At 47.3% G+C, this 23,701-nt stretch overlaps 1 protein-coding gene across 1 annotated transcript in view; it reads left to right on the top strand.

The window, feature by feature from the left end:
- Positions 1–23,701, top strand: part of LOC106592511 (trithorax group protein osa) — a 157,151-nt gene that overhangs the window by 92,121 nt on the left and 41,329 nt on the right. The window contains exon 2 of the mRNA XM_045701548.1: positions 21,102–22,994. Within this exon, the coding sequence (XP_045557504.1) occupies positions 21,102–22,994 (1,893 nt within the window). The remainder of the gene's footprint in view (positions 1–21,101; positions 22,995–23,701) is intronic.

The following is a 23,701-nucleotide window of genomic DNA, read 5'->3' as shown; positions in this document are numbered from 1 at the left end:
GTACACACGCACACACACACACACACACACACACACACACACACACACACACACACACACACACACACACACACACACACACACACACGTACACACGCACACACACAGTACACACGCACACACACAGTACACACGCACACACACAGTACACACACACAGTACACACACACACAGTACACACACACACAGTACACACACACACACACAGTACACACACAGTACACACGCACATACACAGTACACACACACACACACAGTACACACACACACAGTACACACACACACACACACACACAGTACACACGCACACACACAGTACACACACGCACACACACAGTACACACGCACACACGCAGTACACACGCACACACACAGTACACACGCACACACACACACACACACACAAGTACACACGCACACACACACACACACACACACACAGTACACACGCACACACGCAGTACACAGGCACACACACAGTACACACGCACACACACAGTACACACACACGCACACACACACACACACAGTACACACGCACACACACACACACACACACACACACACACACAGTACACACGCACACACACAGTACACACACACACACACAGTACACACACACACACACACACACACAGTACACACACACACAGTACACACACACACAGTACACACACACACACAGTACATACGCACACACACAGTACACACGCACACACACAGTACACACACACACACACAGTACACACACACACAGTACACACGCACACACGCAGTACACACACACGCAGTACACACACACACAGTACACACGCACACACACAGTACACACGCACACACACACACACACAGTACACACGCACACACACACACACACACACACACACACACACACACACACACACAGTACACACGCACACACACAGTACACACGCACACACACAGTACACACACAGTACACACGCACACACACAGTACACACGCACACACACAGTACACACACACACACACAGTACACACACACACAGTACACACACACACACAGTACACACACACACACAGTACACACACACAGTACACACGCACACACACAGTACACACACACAGTACACACACACACACACAGTACACACACACAGTACACACACACACACAGTACACACACACACACACAGTACACACACACACAGTACACACGCACACACACAGTACACACGCACACACACAGTACACACACACAGTACACACACACACACACAGTACACACGCACACACACAGTACACACACAGTACACACACACAGTCCCTACGCACACACACGTACACATACACACACACACGCACACGCTGACCCCATCTCTAAATAGAATATGTGACAATAGCCCTGCTCTAACTTCACCTTCCTTCATCACAGCCTGTAGACTGTAGATGAATGGAGGGGGTTATGATGTGAACAGCCTGTAGACTGTAGATGAATGGAGGGGGTTATGACGTGAACAGCCTGTAGACTGTAGATGAATGGAGGGGGTTATGACGTGAACAGCCTGTAGACTGTAGATGAATGGAGGGGGTTATGACGTGAACAGCCTGTAGACTGTAGATGAATGGAGGGGGTTATGATGTGAACAGCCTGTAGACTGTAGATGAATGGAGGGGGTTATGATGTGAACAGCCTGTAGACTGTAGATGAATGGAGGGGGTTATGACGTGAACAGCCTGTAGACTGTAGATGAATGGAGGGGGTTATGACGTGAACAGCCTGTAGACTGTAGATGAATGGAGGGGGTTATGATGTGAACAGCCTGTAGACTGTAGATGAATGGAGGGGGTTATGATGTTAACAGCCTGTAGACTGTAGATGTATGGAGGGGGTTATGATGTGAACAGCCTGTAGACTGTAGATGAATGGAGGGGGTTATGACGTGAACAGCCTGTAGACTGTAGATGAATGGAGGGGTTATGATGTGAACAGCCTGTAGACTGTAGATGAATGGAGGGGGTTATGACGTGAACAGCCTGTAGACTGTAGATGAATGGAGGGGGTTATGATGTGAACAGCCTGTAGACTGTAGATGAATGGAGGGGGTTATGACGTGAACAGCCTGTAGACTGTAGATGAATGGAGGGGGTTATGACGTGAACAGCCTGTAGACTGTAGATGAATGGAGGGGGTTATGATGTGAACAGCCTGTAGACTGTAGATGAATGGAGGGGGTTATGACGTGAACAGCCTGTAGACTGTAGATGAATGGAGGGGGTTATGACGTGAACAGCCTGTAGACTGTAGATGAATGGAGGGGGTTATGACGTGAACAGCCTGTAGACTGTAGATGAATGGAGGGGGTTATGATGTGAACAGCCTGTAGACTGTAGATGAATGGAGGGGGTTATGACGTGAACAGCCTGTAGACTGTAGATGAATGGAGGGGGTTATGATGTGAACAGCCTGTAGACTGTAGATGAATGGAGGGGGTTATGATGTTAACAGCCTGTAGACTGTAGATGAATGGAGGGGGTTATGACGTGAACAGCCTGTAGACTGTAGATGAATGGAGGGGTTATGATGTGAACAGCCTGTAGACTGTAGATGAATGGAGGGGGTTATGATGTGAACAGCCTGTAGACTGTAGATGAATGGAGGGGGTTATGACGTGAACAGCCTGTAGACTGTAGATGAATGGAGGGGGTTATGATGTGAACAGCCTGTAGACTGTAGATGAATGGAGGGAGTTATGACGTGAACAGCCTGTAGACTGTAGATGAATGGAGGGGGTTATGATGTGAACAGCCTGTAGACTGTAGATGAATGGAGGGGGTTATGACGTGAACAGCCTGTAGACTGTAGATGAATGGAGGGGGTTATGACGTGAACAGCCTGTAGACTGTAGATGAATGGAGGGGGTTATGACGTGAACAGCCTGTAGACTGTAGATGAATGGAGGGGGTTATGACGTGAACAGCCTGTAGACTGTAGATGAATGGAGGGGGTTATGACGTGAACAGCCTGTAGACTGTAGATGAATGGAGGGGGTTATGATGTGAACAGCCTGTAGACTGTAGATGAATGGAGGGGGTTATGACGTGAACAGCCTGTAGACTGTAGATGAATGGAGGGGGTTATGACGTGAACAGCCTGTAGACTGTAGATGAATGGAGGGGGTTATGACGTGAACAGCCTGTAGACTGTAGATGAATGGAGGGGGTTATGACGTGAACAGCCTGTAGACTGTAGATGAATGGAGGGGGTTATGACGTGAACAGCCTGTAGACTGTAGATGAATGGAGGGGGTTATACATTTACATTACATTTACATTTAAGTCATTTAGCAGACGCTCTTCTCCAGAGCGACTTACAAAATGGTGCATTCACCTTATGATATCCAGTGGAACAACCACTTTACAATAGTGCATCTAAATCTTTTAAGGGGGGGTTAGAAGGATTACTTTATCCTATCCTAGGTATTCCTTAAAGAGGTGGGGTTTCAGGTGTCTCCGGAAGGTGGTGATTGACTCCGCTGTCCTGGCGTCGTGAGGGAGCTTGTTCCACCATTGGGGTGCCAGAGCAGCGAACAGTTTTGACTTGGCTGAGCGGGAACTGTGCTTCCTTAGAGGTAGGGGGGCCAGCAGGCCAGTGGTGGATGAACGCAGTGCCCTTATTTGGGTGTAGGGCCTGATCAGAGCCTGAAGGTATGGAGGTGCCGTTCCCTTCACAGCTCCGTAGGCAATCACCATGGTCTTGTAGCGGATGCGAGCTTCAACTGGAAGCCAGTGGAGAGAGCGGAGGAGCGGGGTGACGTGAGAGAACTTGGGAAGGTTGAACACCAGACGGGCTGCGGCGTTCTGGATGAGTTGTAGGGGTTTAATGGCACAGGCAGGGAGCCCAGCCAACAGCGAGTTGCAGTAATCCAGACGGGAGATGACAAGTGCCTGGATTAGGACCTGCGCCGCTTCCTGTGTGAGGCAGGGTCGTACTCTGCGAATGTTGTAGAGCATGAACCTACAGGATCGGGTCACCGCCTTGATGTTAGTGGAGAACGACAGGGTGTTGTCCAGGATCACGCCAAGGTTCTTAGCACTCTGGGAGGAGGACACAAGGGAGTTGTCAACCGTGATGGCGAGATCATGGAACGGGCAGTCCTTCCCCGGGAGGAAGAGCAGCTCCGTCTTGCCGAGGTTCAGCTTGAGCTGGTGATCCGTCATCCACACTGATATGTCTGACAGACATGCAGAGATGCGATTCGCCGCCTGGTTATCAGAAGGGGGAAAGGAGAAGATTAATTGTGTGTCGTCTGCATAGCAATGATAGGAGAGACCATGTGAGGATATGACAGAGCCAAGTGACTTGGTGTATAGCGAGAATAGGAGAGGGTCTAGAACAGAGCCCTGGGGGACACCAGTGGTGAGAGCGCATGGTGCGGAGACAGATTCTCGCCACGCCACCTGGTAGGAGCGACCTGTCAGGTAGGACGCAATCCAAGCGTGGGCCGCGCCGGAGATGCCCAACTCGGAGAGGGTGGAGAGGAGGATCTGATGGTTCACAGTATCAAAGGCAGCAGATAGGTCTAGAAGGATGAGAGCAGAGGAGAGAGAGTTAGCTTTAGCAGTGCGGAGAGCCTCCGTGACACAGAGAAGAGCAGTCTCAGTTGAATGCCCAGTCTTGAAACCTGACTGATTAGGATCAAGAAGGTCATTCTGAGAGAGATAGCAGGAGAGCTGGCCAAGGACGGCACGTTCAAGAGTTTTGGAGAGAAAAGAAAGAAGGGATACTGGTCTGTAGTTGTTGACATCGGAGGGATCGAGTGTAGGTTTTTTCAGAAGGGGTGCAACTCTCGCTCTCTTGAAGACGGAAGGGACGTAGCCGGCGGTCAAGGATGAGTTGATGAGCGAGGTGAGGAAGGGGAGAAGGTCTCCGGAAATGGTCTGGAGAAGAGAGGAGGGGATAGGGTCAAGTGGGCAGGTTGTTGGGCGGCCGGCCGTCACAAGACGCGAGATGTCATCTGGAGAGAGAGGGGAGAAAGAGGTCAAAGCACAGGGTAGGGCAGTGTGAGCAGGACCAGCGGTGTCGTTTGACTTAGCAAACGAGGATCGGATATCGTCAACCTTCTTTTCAAAATGGTTGACGAAGTCATCCGCAGAGAGGGAGGAGGGGGGAGGGGGAGGAGGATTCAGGAGGGAGGAGAAGGTAGCAAAGAGCTTCCTAGGGTTAGAGGCAGATGCTTGGAATTTAGAGTGGTAGAAAGTGGCTTTAGCAGCAGAGACAGAAGAGGAGAATGTAGAGAAGAGTGAGTGAAAGGATGCCAGGTCCGCAGGGGAGGCGAGTTTTCCTCCATTTCCGCTCGGCTGCCCGGAGCCTTGTTCTGTGAGCTCGTAGTGAGTCGTCGAGCCACGGAGCAGGAGGGGAGGACCGAGCCGGCCTGGAGGATAGGGGACAGAGAAAATCAAAGGATGCAGAAAGGGAGGAGAGGAGGGTTGAGGAGGCAGAATCAGGAGATAGGTTGGAGAAGGTTTGAGCAGAGGGAAGAGATGATAGGATGGAAGAGGAGAGAGTAGCGGGAGAGAGAGAGCGAAGGTTGGGACGGCGCAATACCATCCGAGTAGGGGCAGAGTGAGAAGTGTTGGATGAGAGCAAGAGGGAAAAGGATACAAGGTAGTGGTCGGAGATTTGGAGGGGAGTTGCAATGAGATTAGTGGAAGAACAGCATCTACTAAAGATGAGGTCAAGCGTATTGCCTGCCTTGTGAGTAGGGGGGGAAGGTGAGAGGGTGAGGTCAAAAGAGGAGAGGAGTGGAAAGAAGGAGGCAGAGAGGAATGAGTCAAAGGTAGATGTGGGGAGGTTAAAGTCACCCAGAAATGTGAGAGGTGAGCCATCCTCAGGAAAGGAACTTATCAAGGCGTCAAGCTCATTGATGAACTCTCCAAGGGAACCTGGAGGGCGATAAATGATAAGGATGTTGAGCTTGAAAGGGCTGGTAACTGTGACAGCATGGAATTCAAATGAGGAGATAGACAGATGGGTCAGGGGAGAAAGAGAGAATGTCCACTTGGGAGAGATGAGGATTCCAGTGCCACCACCCCGCTGGCTCGATGCTCTAGGGGTATGCGAGAACACGTGGGCAGACGAAGAGAGAGCAGTAGGAGTAGCAGTGTTATCTGTGGTAATCCATGTTTCCGTCAGCGCCAGGAAGTCTAGGGACTGGAGGGTAGCATAGGCTGAGATGAACTCAGCCTTGTTGGCTGCAGACCGGCAGTTCCAGAGGCTGCCGGAGACCTGGAACTCCACGTGGGTCGTGCGCGCTGGGACCACCAGGTTAGAGTGGCAGCGGCCACGCGGTGTGAAGCGTTTGTATGGCCTGTACAGAGAGGAGAGAACAGGGATAGACAGACACATAGTTGACAAGCTACAGAAGTGTTGTTTCTTGTATTATTGTCTCTTGTGTCTTTAGAGAACTGTTTCACTTTGATATCCTTTTTCTTCTGTCCTGATTTTCTCTTTGTTTTCTTCTGTTAACTAGATATTCTTTGTTGTTCTTCGTTAGCTAGCTAGCTTCTTCCAAAAGAGTCCCTAGCAACTGCTTAGCAACTGGTAAACAATTCAGCTTGCTAAGATAACTACAATTTTATGAAAAATAGTTATTTTTCAAAAGCCTATCTTCTTTGTTTGTTGCTTGTTATGACGTGAACAGCCTGTAGACTGTAGATGAATGGAGGGGGTTATGATGTGAACAGCCTGTAGACTGTAGATGAATGGAGGGGGTTATGATGTGAACAGCCTGTAGACTGTAGATGAATGGAGGGGGTTATGATGTGAACAGCCTGTAGACTGTAGATGAATGGAGGGGGTTATGACGTGAACAGCCTGCAGACTGTAGATGAATGGAGGGGGTTATGACGTGAACAGCCTGTAGACTGTAGATGAATGGAGGGGGTTATGATGTGAACAGCCTGTAGACTGTAGATGAATGGAGGGGGTTATGACGTGAACAGCCTGTAGACTGTAGATGAATGGAGGGGGTTATGACGTGAACAGCCTGTAGACTGTAGATGAATGGAGGGGGTTATGATGTGAACAGCCTGTAGACTGTAGATGAATGGAGGGGGTTATGACGTGAACAGCCTGTAGACTGTAGATGAATGGAGGGGGTTATGACGTGAACAGCCTGTAGACTGTAGATGAATGGAGGGGGTTATGATGTGAACAGCCTGTAGACTGTAGATGAATGGAGGGGGTTATGATGTGAACAGCCTGTAGACTGTAGATGAATGGAGGGGGTTATGACGTGAACAGCCTGTAGACTGTAGATGAATGGAGGGGGTTATGATGTGAACAGCCTGTAGACTGTAGATGAATGGAGGGGGTTATGATGTGAACAGCCTGTAGACTGTAGATGAATGGAGGGGGTTATGATGTGAACAGCCTGTAGACTGTAGATGAATGGAGGGGGTTATGACGTGAACAGCCTGTAGACTGTAGATGAATGGAGGGGTTATGACGTGAACAGCCTGTAGACTGTAGATGAATGGAGGGGGTTATGATGTTAACAGCCTGTAGACTGTAGATGAATGGAGGGGTTATGACGTGAACAGCCTGTAGACTGTAGATGAATGGAGGGGGTTATGACGTGAACAGCCTGTAGACTGTAGATGAATGGAGGGGGTTATGATGTGAACAGCCTGTAGACTGTAGATGAATGGAGGGGTTATGACGTGAACAGCCTGTAGACTGTAGATGAATGGAGGGGGTTATGACGTGAACAGCCTGTAGACTGTAGATGAATGGAGGGGGTTATGACGTGAACAGCCTGTAGACTGTAGATGAATGGAGGGGGTTATGACGTGAACAGCCTGTAGACTGTAGATGAATGGAGGGGGGTTATGACGTGAACAGCCTGTAGACTGTAGATGAATGGAGGGGGTTATGATGTTAACAGCCTGTAGACTGTAGATGAATGGAGGGGTTATGACGTGAACAGCCTGTAGACTGTAGATGAATGGAGGGGGTTATGACGTGAACAGCCTGTAGACTGTAGATGAATGGAGGGGGTTATGACGTGAACAGCCTGTAGACTGTAGATGAATGGAGGGGGTTATGACGTGAACAGCCTGTAGACTGTAGATGAATGGAGGGGTTATGACGTGAACAGCCTGTAGACTGTAGATGAATGGAGGGGGTTATGACGTGAACAGCCTGTAGACTGTAGATGAATGGAGGGGGTTATGACGTGAACAGCCTGTAGACTGTAGATGAATGGAGGGGGTTATGACGTTAACAGCCTGTAGACTGTAGATGAATGGAGGGGGTTATGACGTTAACAGCCTGTAGACTGTAGATGAATGGAGGGGGTTATGACGTGAACAGCCTGTAGACTGTAGATGAATGGAGGGGGTTATGACGTGAACAGCCTGTAGACTGTAGATGAATGGAGGGGGTTATGACGTGAACAGCCTGTAGACTGTAGATGAATGGAGGGGGTTATGACGTGAACAGCCTGTAGACTGTAGATGAATGGAGGGGGTTATGACGTGAACAGCCTGTAGACTGTAGATGAATGGAGGGGGTTATGACGTGAACAGCCTGTAGACTGTAGATTAATGGAGGGGGTTATGACGTGAACAGCCTCCCAGGAACAACTGGTGTCGTGAATGAAAACGCCTTCGCAATTTTCCTCTCTTCCTGATCTCTCCAGAAGAGCTGGGCTCAATACCCATAAAGCATCTCAGAGTAAAGTTGCTGATCTAGGATCAGTTTTACCCCTTTTAGATCACAATGAATAAGATTATTTGGATACAGGATGGGACCTGATCCCAGATCAGCAATCCTGCTCTGAGATGCTTTATGAATACTGGCCCTGATTGCATTTTAATAGGAAGGCTATTTAGCCCGAGACTGCATCAGACCTTCCCTTCCCCAGACACTTCATTCAAAACCTCATCAACTTTATTCGTTTTCTAATGGGATGACGACGAGGAGCATTACAGTTATGGTGTGACATTAAAATATGCATACCTACGCTAAGATGTCACCACCAGGATGCCGTTTGGATCGAGAGCTGATGTAGTAGCAGTACGATGTTCAATGGGATTGTCTGTTGATGTCGGAAATTAAGACGTCAGCACAATTGTTTGAAGGCATTGAAGAAGCATTAAGGCAGTCGTAAATTGCTAACATGTTAGTTCTAAATTGGCTGTAAATTGGTAGTAAATGACATGTTCAGACGATATGCAAATCTTTTCTGGGATTAAATCTTAGAGAGGCTAGGGAGAGGTTAGAAGCACCAGGGATGGGAGGGAGGGGGTATATGTGGGGGGTGTGTGTGTAGGGTAGGGCGGTACAGAAGGGGTACGTTTCCCCCTTCTCCTAATAATGGGTCTGTCCCTCCCTTGACACCAGGAGGTCCCTGTGGGAGAATTGTCTAATCCACTTTATCCTGTCTGAGACCTGAGACTGGCCCACCTGTCAGAATACATTTTGTACAGACAGACAGGGCTCCATCCGGATCTGTTCTATGTCTAAACTGCCTTAAGACTGACTCCTTATTCTGTTGTTCTCCTGCTACAGAGAGGGATCCTCCCCAAAGGATTACTGCACATCCCCTATAGACTGACCCAGGATCCGATCAGGATCCAGGTCTTTCCATGGGTTAACCCAGAGACTTGATATCTTCCCTCCAATCACTTGGTCCAGTCCAGCTCCTGTATTCTATAGCTATTATTCATGTCTACTAAAGAGTGACTGTCACTTCCCTGTTCTGCAGTCCGACGTTATTAGAGGAAGTGGTTTCTGACCAGCTGGCTCGTCTCTGTGGAATTTTATCGTTGTCATCACTTTTTGGCATCATCACCTATGATGTAATCGATGACATCATCAAACTGGGTGTTCTCCAAACGTGTCATCAGCGAATATCGAGTTAGGGCGTTGAGGCGTTGTTGGCATGGTGATAACACATTGTTGGCATGACGATAAGGCGTATACTGTGATGATGACACAGAGGATGACAGGCAGTGTAGAGGGGAGGGGGATGGTGACAATGTAATGCCATAACTCCCTGTGGAGCGAACATGCAGCAGGGTGGATTTTAGGGCACAAACACACACCCACACACACACACACACCCACACACACACCCACACACACACACACACACACACACACACACACACACACGCACACACGCACACACACACACACACACACACACACACACACACACACACACACACACACACACACACACACACACACACACACACACAGATGTACTACTGCTAACTGGAGAGGGATCTGGATGTGCTAATACATTGTTCTCCTGCTACAGAGAGGGATCCTCCCCAAAGGATTACTGCAGATCCCCTATAGACTGACCCAGGATCCGATCAGGATCCAGGTCTGGTTTACTGATCACTAGACGCTCAGAGGAAACACTCCACTAATCTCTCTTAACCTAAACAGCTCTAGGATAAGCTCTGGAAGCTTAGCCAGACCCCCAATATCAGACCTGCCTGGCCTAAAATTCATCTATACTGTATATGTAAGATCAGTAGGATGTCCAATATTAACACTGTCTCAGCCGATCTGAACCCCAGGTCTTTCCATGGGTTAACCCAGACACAGCCTAACTCAACCCCAGGTCTTTCCATGGGTTAACCCAGAGACTTGATATCTTCTCTATATCTTGGTCCAGTCCAGCTCCTGTGTTCTGTAGATATTATTCATGTCTACTAAAGAGTGACTAAGTCATCAGAGGAAGTGTTTTCTGTGTGACCAGTGACCAGCTGGCGCATCTCTGTGGAATTCCTTTTATCGTTGTCATCACATGACATCGTCACCTATGATGCAATTGATGATGTCATCAAACTGGGGGTCTCCAAACGTCTCATCATCAAATAACGAGATAGGGTGTTGTTGGCGTGGCGATAACACATTGTTGGCATGACGATAGTATACGTGTGGTGTTGACGTAGAGGATGACAGGCAGTGTGGAGGGTGTAAGGGGGGTGGGGGGTGACAATGTAACTCCGTAACTCCCTGTGGAGCGAACATGCGGCAGTGGGGATTTGAGGGCACAAACACACATGCTGATGTAGCCTTGGAGACAGAGTTGTTTATGTCAGAGCTGTCTCTCTCTCTCTCTCTCTTTATCTATCTATCTATCTATCTATCTATCTATCTATCTATCTATCTATCTATCTATCTATCTATCTATCTATCTATCTATCTATCTATCTATCTATCTATCTATCTATCCCCCTCGCTCTCGCTCTCACCCCTCTCTCTATCTATCTATCCCTCTCCCTCTCTCTTTATTTCTCTCTCTTTTTATCTATCTATCTCTCTCTCCCTCTCTCTCCCTCTTTCTCTTTATCGTTTTCCGTCACTCTTTCCTCGCTGTATGTCTCTTTCTGTCTGTCTATTTCTTTGTCTCTCTCTCTCTTTCTCTGTGTTGACAGATTTCAGTCATAATGGTACAAACCTGATTGCTACTGAATTAGAAAACTCCCCTCCTCTTTTCCCCTCTCTCTCTCCATCTCTCCTCTCCTCCATCTCTCCCTCTCTCTCTCCATCTCTCCTCTCCTCCACCATCTGCCCCTTGAGAGTGAGTTCCCCAGAGAGGGAGAGATGGAGAGAGAGAGGCAAACATAAATGGTGTGTTTTGGATGAAATGGGTTAATTGAATAGTTTATACATAAAGTACCGTATTATTACATACATTGTATTGTTGTTGTATACATATGACAATACTAAGTGTGATTATATTGTATGTATACAACTGTATGTAAACCACAACTATTCATACATTTTGGTCAGAGAGTTTTTGTTGCCTGTGATGGTCTCCCCCTCTCTCTCATCTACTGTCTCGACCTCTGAATCCTCGGCTATGAAAAGCCAACTGACATTTACTCCTGAGGTGCTGACCTGTTGCACCCTCTACAACCACTGGGATTATTATTATTTCACCCTGCTGGTCATCTATGAACATTTTAACATCTTGAAGAATGATCTGGCCTTAATGACCATGTACTCTTATAATCTCCACCCAGCACAGCCAGAAGAGGACTGGCCACCTCTCAGAGCCTGGTTCCTCTCTAGGTTTCTTCCTAGATTCTGGCCTTTCTAGGGAGTTTTTCCTAGCCACCGTGCTTCTACAGCTGCATTGCTTGCTGTTTGGGGTTTTAGGCTGGGTTTCTGTACAGCACTTTGTGATAACTGCTGATATATAAAGGGCTTTATAAATCCATTTGATTAATTGCTGATTGGTCATGGTGGTTGTGAACCAGCCAGCAGTATTGTGGGTGATACATGCCCAATAGATCTTAACATGATGACAGAGTGGGTGTCACATTGGGGTGATTGTTAGGCCCTCCTCCAAACACCCAGCCGGAAAAATTTGGCCAGCAAGATTTTTTATTTGGCCCCTCAAGTTTTCTTAACAGAACTTTTTATTTAAATGTTTTATTGTTGTCCATAAAATACAGTAAAAACACCAGCAAATCAGCTCCAATTGATTTTAATCTGTTCCAAAGTCTTCCAACACATAATAAAGAGATATATGTGATTGTATGCAAATGCAGGTGTTCCTAATGTTTTGTACACTCAGTGTGTGTGTGTGTGTGTGTGTGTGTGTGTGTGTGTGTGTGTGTGTGTGTGTGTGTGTGTGTGTGTGTGCGTGTACATACACACAGTGCATTAGGGAATTATTCAGACCCCTTCACGTTTTCCACATTTTGATGTTACTTATTCTAAAATGGATTAAATAAATATAAAATACTCATCAATCTACACACAATACCCCATAATGACATCATAATACCACATAATGACATCGCAATACCCCATAATGACATCACAATACCCTATATTGACAAAGCGAAAACAGGTTTTTAGACATTTTTGCACATTTATTAAAAATAAAAAACAGAAATACCTCATTTACATTTCATATTCAGACCCTTTGCTATGAGACTCAAAATTGAGCTCAGTTTCATCCTGTTTCCATTGATCATCCTTGAGATGTTTCTACAACTTGATTGTAGTCCACCTGCGGTAAATTAAACTGATTGGACATGATTTGGAAAGGCACACACCTGTCTGTATAAGGTCCCACAGTTGACAGTGCATTTCAGAGCAAAAACCAAGCCATAGGGTTGAAGGAATTGTCCGTACAGCATCCCGGAGTTGCCTCTTCACTGTTGACGTTGAGACTGGTGTTTTGCGGTTACATTTAATGAAGCTGCCAGTTGAGGACTTGTGAAGCGTCTGTTTCTCAAACTAGACACTCTAATGTACTTGTCCTCTTGCTCAATTGTGCACCGGGGCCTCCCACTCCTCTTTCTATGGACAAAAAATGTCTAAGTGACCCCAAACTTTTGAATGGTAGTGTTGGATATATATAATGATAATTTAAAGGTCATGCTTCTTGATATGCCACACCTGTCAGGTGGATGGATTATTTTGTCAAAGGAGAAATGCCCTCTCTCACCCTGTCTCTTTATCTCTCTATCTTTCTATCTCTGTCTCTTTATCTCTCTATCTTTCTATCTCTGTCTCTCCATCTCTCTTCTTTGGCGTCATCCAGTGATTCAACCTTCATTAGTCTTTTGGCTGAAGAGTTCTTTAGGAATGTTGATGATCACTGCAAACATCAGAAGACTGCAACGCTCTTAGAATGCTCCAGAACACTTGGATACCTTCTGACACGCCCTTTTAGACTACATTCTAGAACCCATGTCATGAAAACAAAGCATCTTACTTCAAAGTTCAAGCCACCACAACTAAAAGACTGTTATCTAACTATGGAATTAGATGAAAGCATCCTCTACCTCTGCATCTCTCTTTGAATTGAATAGAATCCCAATGAGGGGCTTTAGAGTTTGAAGTTAACAGGGGGTTCCAGAGAATTTGGGGATGGGGGTTAGGGGGTGTCTTAATCCTTCTCGGGTTGCTCCTGGGGCTCTTGGGGTGAGGGGAGGCGGTGCGTGAGGACGACATTGACCCGTCAGTGGTAATAGAAACAGGATTCTCAGTCAGTGATCCTTCTCATCCCACTCCTGGCACCAACACACACATTTGCACACACGCAGGCACACACACATACACACAAAAGAGCCTACGGATCCCACTTCTGGCACCAGTGTGGATGCAGCTGCAGGGATGAAAGAACAGAACAGAAACACTAATAAGACAGCACTGTGTGTGTGTGTGTGTGTGTGTGTGTGTGTGTGTGTGTGTGTGTGTGTGTGTGTGTGTGTGTGTGTGTGTGTGTGTGTGTGTGTGTGTTACTGTGTGTGTGTGTGTGTGTGTGTGTGTGTGTGTGTGTGTGTGTTACACAGTGGTGACTGGTGGGTTAGCTATATACCAGAGCCCTGAGATCCCTATAGACCTGGGAAGACCATGATAGACTTTATCATCTGTTGAGACTATAGAAAGGTACAATGTTGACAATAGAAAGCTTTATCGACAATAGGAAGCTACAATGTTGACAATAGAAAGCTACATTGTCGACAATAGAAAGCTTTCTTGACAATAGAAAGCTACAATGTCGACAATAGAAAGCTACAATGTCGAAAATAGAAAGCTACAATGTTGACAATAGAAAGTTTTATCAAATCAAATTTATTTATATAGCCCTTCGTACATCAGCTGATATCTCAAAGTGCTGTACAGAAACCCAGCCTAAAACCCCAAACAGCAAGCAATGCATGTGAAAGAAGCACGGTGGCTAGGAAAAACTCCCTAGGAAAAACTCCCTAGAAAGGCCAAAAACCTAGGAAGAAACCTAGAGAGGAACCAGGCTATGAGGGGTGGCCAGTCCTCTTCTGGCTGTGCAGGGTGGATATTATAACAGAACATGGTCAAGATGTTAAAATGTTCATAAATGAACAGCATGGTCAAATAATAATAATCATAGTAGTTGTCGAGGGTGCAACAAGCACGTCCGGTGAACTGGTCAGGGTTCCATAGCCGCAGGCAGAACAGTTGAAACTGGAGCAGCAGCACGGCCAAGTGGACTGGGGACAGCAAGGAGTCATCATACCAGGTAGTCCTGAGGCATGGTCCTAGGGCTCAGGTCCTCCGAGAGAAAGACAGAAAGAGAGAAAGATAGAATTAGAGAGAGCATATTTAAATTCACACAGGACACCGGATAAGACAAGAGAAATACTCCAGATGTAACAGACTGACCCTAGCCCCCCGACACATAAACTACTGCAGCATAAATACTGGAGGCTGAGACAGGAGGGATCAGAAGACACTGTGGCCCCATCCGATGATACCCCCGGACAGGGCCAAACAGGCAGGATATAACCCCACCCACTTTGCCAAAGCACAGCCCCCACACCACTAGAGGGATGTCTCCAACCACCAACTTACCGTCCTAAGACAAGGCCGAGTATAGCCCACAACGATCTCCGCCATGGCACAACCCAAGGGGGGGCGCCAACCCAGACAGGAAGACCACGTCAGTGACTCAACCCACTCACCCCTCCCATGGACGGCATGGAAGAACACCAGTAAGCCAGTGACTCAGCCCCTGTAATAGGGTTAGAGGCAGAGAATCCCAGTGGAAAGAGGGGAACCGGCAAGGCAGAGACAGCAAGGGCGGTTCGTTGCTCCAGCCTTTCCGTTCACCTTCACACTCCTGGGCCAGACTATACTTAATCATAGGACCTACTGAAGAGATAAGTCTTCAGTAAAGACTTAGAGGATGAGACTGAGTCTGCGTCTCTCACATTGGTAGGCAGACCATTCCATAAAAATGGAGCTCTATAGGAGAAAGCCCTACCTCCAGCCGTTTGCTTAGAAATTCTAGGGACAATTAGGCGGCCTGCGTCTTGTGACCGTAGCGTACGTGTAGGTATGTACGGCAGGACCAAATCGGAAAGATAGGTAGGAGCAAGCCCATGTAATGCTTTGTAGGTTAGCAGTAAAACCTTGAAATCAGCCCTTGCCTTAACAGGAAGCCAGTGTAGGGAGGCTAGCACTGGAGTAATATGATCAATTTTTTTGGTTCTAGTCAGGATTCTAGCAGCCGTATTTAGCACTAACTGAAGTTTGTTTAGTGCTTTATCCGGGTAGCCGGAAAGTAGAGCATTGCAGTAGTCCAGCCTAGAAGTAACAAAAGCATGGATTAATTTTTCTGCGTCATTTTTGGACAGAAAGTTTCTGATTTTTGCAATGTTACGTAGATGGAAAAAAGCTGTCCTTGAAACAGTCTTGATATGTTCTTCAAAAGAGAGATCAGGGTCCAGAGTAACGCCGAGGTCCTTCACAGTTTTATTTGAGACGACTGTACAACCATCCAGATTAATTGTCAGATTCAACAGAAGATCTCTTTGTTTCTTGGGACCTAGAACAAGCATCTCTGTTTTGTCCGAGTTTAAAAGTAGAAAGTTTGCAGCCATCCACTTCTTTATGTCTGAAACACAGGCTTCTAGCGGGGGCAATTTTGGGGCTTCACCATGTTTCATTGAAATGTACAGCTGTGTGTCGTCCGCATAGCAGTGAAATTTAACATTATGTTTTCGAATGACATCCCCAAGAGGTAAAATATATAGTGAAAACAATAGTGGTCCTAAAACGGAACCTTGAGGAACACCGAAATTTACAATTGATTTGTCAGAGGACAAACCATTCACAGAGACAAACTGATATCTTTCCGACAGATAAGATCTAAACCAGGCCAGAACTTGTCCATGTAGACCAATTTGGGTTTCCAATCTCTCCAAAAGAATGTGGTGATCGATGGTATCAAAAGCGGCACTAAGATCTAGGAGCACGAGGACAGATGCAGAGCCTCGGTCTGACGTCATTAAAAGGTCATTTACCACCTTCACAAGTGCAGTCTCAGTGCTATGATGGGGTCTAAAACCAGACTGAAGCGTTTCGTATACATTGTTTGTCTTCAGGAAGGCAGTGAGTTGCTGTGCAACAGCTTTTTCTAAAATGTTTGAGAGGAATGGAAGATTCGATATAGGCCGATAGTTTTTTATAATTTCTGGGCTTTTTCAAGAGAGGCTTTATTACTGCCACTTTTAGTGAGCTTGGTACACATCCGGTGGATAGAGAGCCGTTTATTATGTTCAACATAGGAGGGCCAAGCACAGGAAGCAGCTCTTTCAGTAGTTTAGTTGGAATAGGGTCCAGTATGCAGCTTGAGGGTTTGGAGGCCATGATTATTTTTATCATTGTGTCAAGAGATATAGTACTAAAACACTTTAGTATCTCCCTTGATCCTAGGTCCTGGCAGAGTTGTGGAGACTCAGGACAATGGAGCTTTGGAGGAATACCCAGATTTAAAGAGGAGTCCGTAATTTGCTTTCTGATGATCATGATCTTTTCCTCAAAGAAGTTCATAAATGTATTACTGCTGAAGTGAAAGCCATTATCGACTATAGAAAGCTACAATGTTGACAATAGAAAGTTTTATCGACAAGAGAAAGCTACAATGTTGACAATAGAAAGTTTTATCGACATTAGAAAGCTACAATGTCGACAATAGAAAGCTTTATCGACAATAGAAAGCTACAATGTCAACAATGGAAACTACAATGTTGACAATAGAAAGCTATAATGTCGACAATAGAAAGCTACAATGTCGACAATAGAAAGTTTTATCGCCAATAGAAAGCTACAATGTTGACAATAGAAAGTTTTATCGACAATAGAAAGCTACAATGTCGACAATAGAAAGTTTTATCGACAGTAGAAAGCTACAATGTTGACAATAGAAATTATACATTTTATGCCTTTGATCTTCTATAGACTTTAAGACTACATGAGTTTATAGAATGTGTTTGTCATCGAGTGTCTCACTGTGCTGGTACTCTCTTTTAACAGTCATTCTGTTTGGTGGTGTCTGATGGTTCTGGTAGTCATTCTGTTTGGTGGTGTCTGATGGTGCTGGTAGTCATTCTGTTTGGTGGTGTCTGATGGTTCTGGTAGTCATTCTGTTTGGTGGTGTCTGATGGTGCTGGTAGTCATTCTGTTTGGTGGTGTCTGATGGTGCTGATATTCATTCTGTTTGGTGGTGTCTGATGGTGCTGATAGTCATTCTGTTTGGTGGTGTCTGATGGTGCTGATAGTCATTCTGTTTGGTGGTGTCTGATGGTGCTGATAGTCATTCTGTTTGGTGGTGTCTGATGGTGCTAATAGTCATTCTGTTTGGTGGTGTCTGATGGTGCTGGTAGTCATTCTGTTTGGTGGTGTCTGATGGTGATAATAGTCATTCTGTTTGGTGGTGTCTGATGGTGCTGATAGTCATTCTGTTTGGTGGTGTCTGATGGTGCTGATAGTCATTCTGTTTGGTGGTGTCTGATGGTGCTGATAGTCATTCTGTTTGGTGGTGTCTGATGGTGCTGATTGTCATTCTGTTTGGTGGTGTCTGATGGTGCTGATAGTCATTCTGTTTGGTGGTGTCTGATGGTGCTGGTAGTCATTCTGTTTGGTGGTGTCTGATGGTGCTGGTAGTCATTCTGTTTGGTGGTGTCTGATGGTGCTGATAGTCATTCTGTTTGGTGGTGTCTGATGGTGCTGGTAGTCATTCTGTTTGGTGGTGTCTGATGGTACTGATAGTCATTCTGTTTGGTGGTGTCTGATGGTGATAATAGTCATTCTGTTTGGTGGTGTCTGATGGTGCTGATAGTCATTCTGTTTGGTGGTGTCTGATGGTGCTAATAGTCATTCTGTTTGGTGGTGTCTGATGGTGCTGGTAGTCATTCTGTTTGGTGGTGTCTGATGGTGCTGATAGTCATTCTGTTTGGTGGTGTCTGATGGTTCAGGTAGTCATTCTGTTTGGTGGTGTCTGATGGTGCTAATAGTCATTCTGTTTGGTGGTGTCTGATGGTGCTAATAGTCATTCTGTTTGGTGGTGTCTGATGGTGCTGATAGTCATTCTGTTTGGTGGTGTCTGATGGTGCTGATAGTCATTCTGTTTGGTGGTGTCTGATGGTGCTGATTGTCATTCTGTTTGGTGGTGTCTGATGGTGCTGGTAGTCATTCTGTTTGGTGGTGTCTGATGGTGCTGGTAGTCATTCTGTTTGGTGGTGTCTGATGGTGCTGATAGTCATTCTGTTTGGTGGTGTCTGATGGTGCTGATAGTCATTCTGTTTGGTGGTGTCTGATGGTGCTGGTAGTCATTCTGTTTGGTGGTGTCTGATGGTGCTGGTAGTCATTCTGTTTGGTGGTGTCTGATGGTGTTGGTAGTCATTCTGTTTGGTGGTGTCTGATGGTGCTAATAGTCATTATGTTTGGTGGTGTCTGATGGTGCTAATAGTCATTCTGTTTGGTGGTGTCTGATGGTGCTGGTAGTCATTCTGTTTGGTGGTGTCTGATGGTGCTGATAGTCATTCTGTTTGGTGGTGTCTGATGGTGCTGGTAGTCATTCTGTTTGGTGGTGTCTGATGGTACTGATAGTCATTCTGTTTGGTGGTGTCTGATGGTGCTGATAGTCATTCTGTTTGGTGGTGTCTGATGGTGCTGATAGTCATTCTGTTTGGTGGTGTCTGATGGTGCTAATAGTCATTCTGTTTGGTGGTGTCTGATGGTGCTAATAGTCATTCTGTTTGGTGGTGTCTGATGGTGCTGATAGTCATTCTGTTTGGTGGTGTCTGATGGTGCTGATTGTCATTCTGTTTGGTGGTGTCTGATGGTGCTGGTATTCATTCTGTTTGGTGGTGTCTGATGGTGCTGATAGTCATTCTGCTTGGTGGTGTCTGATGGTGCTGGTATTCATTCTGTTTGGTGGTGTCTGATGGTGCTGATAGTCATTCTGTTTGGTGGTGTCTGATGGTGCTGATAGATTTTCTGTTTGGTGGTGTCTGATGGTGCTGGTTTTCATTCTGTTTGGTGGTGTCTGATGGTGCTGATAGTCATTCTGTTTGGTGGTGTCTGATGGTGCTGATAGTCATTCTGTTTGGTGGTGTCTGATGGTGCTGGTAGTCATTCTGTTTGGTGGTGTCTGATGGTACTGATAGTCATTCTGTTTGGTGGTGTCTGATGGTGCTGATAGTCATTCTGTTTGGTGGTGTCTGATGGTGCTGATAGTCATTCTGTTTGGTGGTGTCTGATGGTGCTAATAGTCATTCTGTTTGGTGGTGTCTGATGGTGCTAATAGTCATTCTGTTTGGTGGTGTCTGATGGTGCTGATAGTCATTCTGTTTGGTGGTGTCTGATGGTGCTGATAGTCATTCTGTTTGGTGGTGTCTGATGGTGCTGATTGTCATTCTGTTTGGTGGTGTCTGATGGTGCTGGTAGTCATTCTGTTTGGTGGTGTCTGATGGTGCTGGTAGTCATTCTGTTTGGTGGTGTCTGATGGTGCTGATAGTCATTCTGTTTGGTGGTGTCTGATGGTGCTGATAGTCATTCTGTTTGGTGGTGTCTGATGGTGCTGGTAGTCATTCTGTTTGGTGGTGTCTGATGGTGCTGGTAGTCATTCTGTTTGGTGGTGTCTGATGGTGTTGGTAGTCATTCTGTTTGGTGGTGTCTGATGGTGCTAATAGTCATTATGTTTGGTGGTGTCTGATGGTGCTAATAGTCATTCTGTTTGGTGGTGTCTGATGGTGCTGGTAGTCATTCTGTTTGGTGGTGTCTGATGGTGCTGATAGTCATTCTGTTTGGTGGTGTCTGATGGTGCTGGTAGTCATTCTGTTTGGTGGTGTCTGATGGTACTGATAGTCATTCTGTTTGGTGGTGTCTGATGGTGCTGATAGTCATTCTGTTTGGTGGTGTCTGATGGTGCTGATAGTCATTCTGTTTGGTGGTGTCTGATGGTGCTAATAGTCATTCTGTTTGGTGGTGTCTGATGGTGCTAATAGTCATTCTGTTTGGTGGTGTCTGATGGTGCTGATAGTCATTCTGTTTGGTGGTGTCTGATGGTGCTGATAGTCATTCTGTTTGGTGGTGTCTGATGGTTCTGGTAGTCATTCTGTTTGGTGGTGTCTGATGGTGCTGGTAGTCATTCTGTTTGGTGGTGTCTGATGGTTCAGGTAGTCATTCTGTTTGGTGGTGTCTGATGGTGCTGATAGTCATTCTGTTTGGTGGTGTCTGATGGTGCTGGTTTTCATTCTGTTTGGAATTTCTATGTTACTCATCTTCTCTCTTCTCCCTCCAGCTGTCTGGATCACTGAAGAGGAGGCTGACTGCGACCGAGGGGGCCTACCAGGGAGGTTTACGGCAGGGCCAAGGGCCCGGTAACGGCCCCGGTCTGGGCCCCGGTTCAGGTCTGGGTCTGAACGGTACCTCCTACGCTACCTCCATGACCCAGGGTCCTGGGGTGCCCGCCAAGCGACTCTGCCTGGAGGATGTGACCCTCGCCATGGGTAGCGGCTTCCAGCAGAGTCCTTACTCTGGAGGACCGAGTTCTGGAGGTCATGGAGGTCCTGGAAGTCAGGGGTCACTGGAAGGTAACAGGCTGGGGAACGGTAACTCCGGGCTGGGGTCGCCTTACTCAATGCCCCCTAAGGCGAGTCCAGGGTCTGCAGGTGGTGGTGGAGGACATTTTCACCCCAATGGAAGCTCCTCGTCGGCCCCATCGGTTGAGCAGGAGCTGCAAGATATTCTGGATGAACTGACTAAGAACCCGGATCCGTCGTTGACGGAGTTGGATCTTGACAAGATACTGGGGAATAAAGAGGAGCAGAATCAGAACCAAGGGCATGGGCCGGGGTATATCCACCCACACTCGCCCAAACACTCCCCCCAGAGACCCACCTCTCACCTGGAGAGCCACCTCACCCGTTCCCCAGGCTTTCCCCAGGCCGGGTCTCCCCAAGTAGGCCCGAGTCCGGCTGGAGCTCCCTACTCCATCCCCCACCCCTCCAAACCAGTCCCCTCACCCCTATCGGCCTCTCCTCATCACTCCTCTTCCTCCTCTTCGTCCCAGAATCAAGCTCGTTCTCCAATGCTCTCAGCCGCCCTTTCGTCTCGCCCTGGTTCCACGTGGCACGAAGTATCGCGAGCCCAACAGCTCCAGCAAATGGCGTCCAACTCCAACAAACACCTTTCCTCCAACACCCCTATCCAGCAGAACCAGTCCCAGAACCAGACCCAGGCCTCTATCCCTCCTCTATCCCAGCAAGGCTCACCCTGGGGCGGGCAGAAACTGCCCAACCTCCCCAACTCCTCCCCGCTCCACCAGCAACCATTCAGCCCTGCTGGAAGCATCCAGAGCCCCCAGGGATCGCTGAGTCTCCCATCCGCTGGTCCTTCGCCACCCTACCACCCAGAGAAGCTAGGCAGTCCGGCTATCGCCCAACCCCCCTTCAGCCCACAGAGTACCCTTCTACCTGGAGGAACGACTACCACATCCAGCACTTCATCCAACATCCAGGGGTCCCAGGCCAACTACATGCCCAGCGGAGTTGCACCGACATCGGGCACCACAAGGCTCTCGCCCCCCTACAGGACGGACAAGCCCCATATTAGTCCGTTGATTCAACCCCAGCCTCAACCTCAACCCCAGAACCAACCCCAAACCCAACATCCAAATCCATACAGCACCCAGAACGGGTCAGGACCCAACAACAATATGTCTAGCCAGCTCTACAAAGCCATGACTGCAGGTCAACCCAGCAGCCTCAAGCTACTAATGCAACAACAACAACAACAACAACAACAACAACAACAACAGTCGAACACACAGCAGCTACAGACTAACGCCCAGCTGGGACAACACCCGTCCATGTCCAAACCAGGCGGTGGTGGTGGTGTACCCCACCAAGAACCCCCATACTCCTTCACTAACACCAAACCCCTTCGCCACTTTGACCCCAACCCGGACCACCAAGGTGGACAGCAGCAGAAGATGGGGGGAGGGGGACCCCCTGGACAGGGACCCCCCAACCCCATGGCAGGTTATCGGGGAATGCAGCATGGGGGTGCTGCCGGAACAGCAGCATCTGTAGCAGCGAACCACGCCCATTTACTACAGCAGAGGATGCAGCAGATGGCAGCGATGCAACAGGCCACAGCAGGAGCCTTGGGAGGGCCACAGCACTGTAGAGAGGTGAGTCATGATTGGCTAATTCTTCTTCCTGGTTGCAGTACATTGAGAGGCGATTGGCTGGTTCTACTTCCTGGTTGCAGTATGTAAATAGGTGATAGGCTGGCTATACTTCCTGGCATGTAATGGTCATTGGGCCATACTGTAAAGCGGTGAGAGATTGGCTGATTCTACTTTCTGGTATGTGAAGAGGTGATTGGCTGGTTATACTTACTGGTCACAGTATTGGTTTACACTAATAACAGTGCCACAAACATGTCAGTGCTTCTTCCTGTTATCCCAGAGTATTAATCTGGTTCTTACACAGACTGAGGGGTTTCCACTAGTTACCACAGCCACAAAGTCCAAATTGGCTATATTGTAAAAATTCATGAAAACAAAAATTAGCTTTTTGGTCTTAATTTAAGGTTAGGCATAAGGTTAGCAATGTGGTTAAGGTTAGGATTGAGTTTAGGTTTAAAATCAGAAATTGTAGAAATAGGTGGGATTTATGACTTTGTGGCTGTGGTAACTAGTGACGACCAGGCTGAGGTCATGTCTGTGTTGTGTTGGGTTGGGTTACTCCTTTAGCTGTCTGTTTAGGGAACTGCTGTCTACTGGAGTTGTTCTAGCTGTATTATTTGGTGGTTAGGGACTGTGGAGCTCTGCTCTGTGAAAAGGCGGTGAGTAGTGTTGAGGGGGGAGAGAGAGAGGACAGGAGAGGTGGGGGT

The sequence above is a fragment of the Salmo salar genome, chromosome ssa18 (assembly GCF_905237065.1).
Source record: "Salmo salar chromosome ssa18, Ssal_v3.1, whole genome shotgun sequence".
Classification (NCBI taxonomy): domain Eukaryota; kingdom Metazoa; phylum Chordata; class Actinopteri; order Salmoniformes; family Salmonidae; genus Salmo; species Salmo salar.
Note: the sequence above shows the minus strand (reverse complement) of the source record. Positions and strands in the feature narration are given on the sequence as shown.